Source organism: Propithecus coquereli, unplaced genomic scaffold (assembly GCF_000956105.1).
Source record: "Propithecus coquereli isolate 6110/MARCELLA unplaced genomic scaffold, Pcoq_1.0 Scaffold14, whole genome shotgun sequence".
Taxonomy (NCBI): Eukaryota; Metazoa; Chordata; class Mammalia; order Primates; family Indriidae; genus Propithecus; species Propithecus coquereli.
This window is the reverse complement of record NW_012138302.1, coordinates 17656183-17658684: the sequence shown is the minus strand read 5'-3', so window position 1 is coordinate 17658684 and position 2502 is coordinate 17656183. Positions and strand designations below refer to the sequence as shown.

The 2502-nt window shown below is 53.2% G+C and overlaps 1 protein-coding gene across 1 annotated transcript in view; it reads right to left on the bottom strand.

Moving 5' to 3' along the window:
• The window catches only part of AGBL4 (ATP/GTP binding protein-like 4), a 1510571-nt gene extending 1509840 nt beyond the window's left edge, over positions 1-731 (bottom strand). The window contains exon 1 of the mRNA XM_012639488.1: positions 582-731. Coding sequence (XP_012494942.1) covers positions 582-615 — 34 coding nt within the window. The 5' untranslated portion in view covers positions 616-731. The remainder of the gene's footprint in view (positions 1-581) is intronic.
• Between the last annotated feature and the right edge of the window lie 1771 nt (positions 732-2502).

Here is a 2502-nt window from a genome sequence, read left to right as displayed (position 1 = left end):
CTTGTCTTTTAAAGGACCCATACAAGGATTTGTACACTTTCTCTGGCCAGGGATGACCCTGAGGACACACTTCCCTAAACCACAATTACTCTGTGTAAACCTCCCTTCCATGGCAATTAAAGTAATAACACCTTCCACACACACCTGCCTCTTCAGAATCAGGGTCTCTCCTCCCTTTCCGCCCACCCCAAATTACGCCCCTTCAGGGATCTCTCCCACACTCCCACAGGGTTGTGTACACCCTCTCATGACACAACCTATCCCTCGGACCCCCGCCACAGGTGCCCCTCAGGATTAGGGTCTGTGTCTTCCCTCAGGTCCCAGCCCTTTTTGGGCCCATGCTTTCAGGAGTGTGCACACTCCCCCATGCTCTCCTCCACCACCAGGACTTCAAGGTCCCTGCCCGCCACTCAGAGGAGTGCACACCTCCCTTGACCCCCTGACCCTGAGGTCGCAGCCCCACCGCGCAAACACACAGGGATGCCCCCTCAGGAGTAGGGCCATGCCCCAATCCACAGTCCCCTCAGGCCCAAAACAGCTCCGCCGCCTCCGCCTTCCCCTGACCGACCGCCCCCACAGACCTGCCTCAGGCGCCGTCTGGCTCCGCTCCGCCATTTTTGTTGTCCCTCAGTCTCCGAGCCCACGCAAAAACCGCGGGGCAGTAGGGAGCCGGCGGTGGGATCAGCGGGCTGACAGGAGCTCCCTCGGGAAGACGCGGCCCTGCGGTTGCCAGGGCAACGGGCAGCCAGCGCGCGGGCGGCCGGCGCGCGGCTGGGGGCGGGAGGGGCGAGCTGGGAGGAGCGTGAATCCGAGGCCCCGCCCCCGCGGAGCGAGCGGGCTCCTGGGCCAGGCGCTTGCGGAGCTGGGACTCCGTTGCGCTGCTCCCCCGCAACTGAGCTACTGCGTCCTGGCAACTGAGCAGGCTCAGCCTCCTGCCTCTTTGGCGCCTGGGGCCAGGTCTGCTGGGATGGCACTTTCCTGCCGCTGACCGGGGTCCTTGTACTGACCACAAAGACTAGCTGAGCAGCTGGCTTTTCTGTGGTTGGTGCTCCACTCTGGGGACTTGGGACAGGGTTATTGATTTCCCAAAGCTTCTCCCCATGACCCGCCTGGCCTTCAGCGAGGTGCTGAGTAACTTATGTCTTCAACTGAACTACATTGAGAACCAACTGTGTTGCCCACCCCAACCCAAACACACACAGCGCAAACGAATTCTGGCTCCTAGCTCCTCTGCAACTGCACCAACCCCCAACTCTAGAGACTTTTCTTTTGCTCGTATATTTTCCTTTTGCGCCTTTCAGTGGTGACACGTCACTATTTTCTGAGACCAAACTGAACATAATCCTTTTCTGACCAGCCCTGTCCTCCCACAGTTCCTTGTATTTGTCCTTTGTTCCAACACTTACAATGCTTTATGCATTATTTCCTCCTCACTGGACCATGAGCTCCCTGACACCTGAGGTCGATCTCTTCATCTTTGTATACTCCGTAATGCAGCGTGGTGCATGACACTAAGTTAGATACTCAGTAAATGTTTGCTGAATGGAAAATGATTCCTAAGTTCACAACTGCACATTCCTGGCAGTTTTATTGAGCACTTAATTTTGTGACAAGTACCTTGCTAGGTAGGCCCCTTCTCAAGCTCATAGAAAAAAACAAAGAGATAATGGCTTCGACAGAGGTTAACTGTGTTCGAAGTGCTATAGGAATCAGACATGGAACTTAAAGTTGGTAGTGCGGGCGAGGGTGGGATAATCAGTGAAGACTTCACAGAGAAGTGAATCTTGAAGAATGAACAGATGTCAGCCAGGCAAAGGAGGGGAAGACTGTGCTGGGCAGAGGGAGCAGCATGAGCCAAGGAACAGAAGTGTGGGTGATCAGCTGGAAAGTGCAACAAGTCCAGTATGGCTGAGCACAAACCACATAGGGAAAAATGTTGTCTCTAAAAAGTGTCTTCATTTGGGTTCCCCAAAAGCAGAGCCTGAAGTGTGGTGATTTATTTGAGAGGAAACAGAAGTGAGGTGGAGAAAATGAAAGAGGGAAGGGGGAAAAAGCCAAGAAAATTGTTATTGAGCCGATTACTTTTGAAAACAGATGTGCTTAATCTCGCTGGAGACCCTGTGAAGAACAGTGCCGAACGTGCCTCAGCCATTGTCCCACCGAAGAGCAAGGAGGCTAGGGCATTTATCCCCTAATTTCTATCTCCTTTGGTTGAGGGTTAAACCACTCTCCATACCCCTGCTTGCACTCTCTCACATTTCCTGCTTATGTATGCCCAGAACTGAGCAGACTTCTGGGGTTTGAGAGAAAGCCTTGAGGCAGAAAAGCAGAGAGGGACCTAAAAGCCTTTGAGGTAAGATGCTGGCAACATGCATAGAACTGTTCATTCACCTACACTGCAATCAGGGATCAGGTGTGGGCACCACAGAATCTTCTATAAAAAGTTACATGATTTTCCATTCTTGGGATACCTCGCTTAGTAGAATGTGTTCCAGCGCTTTC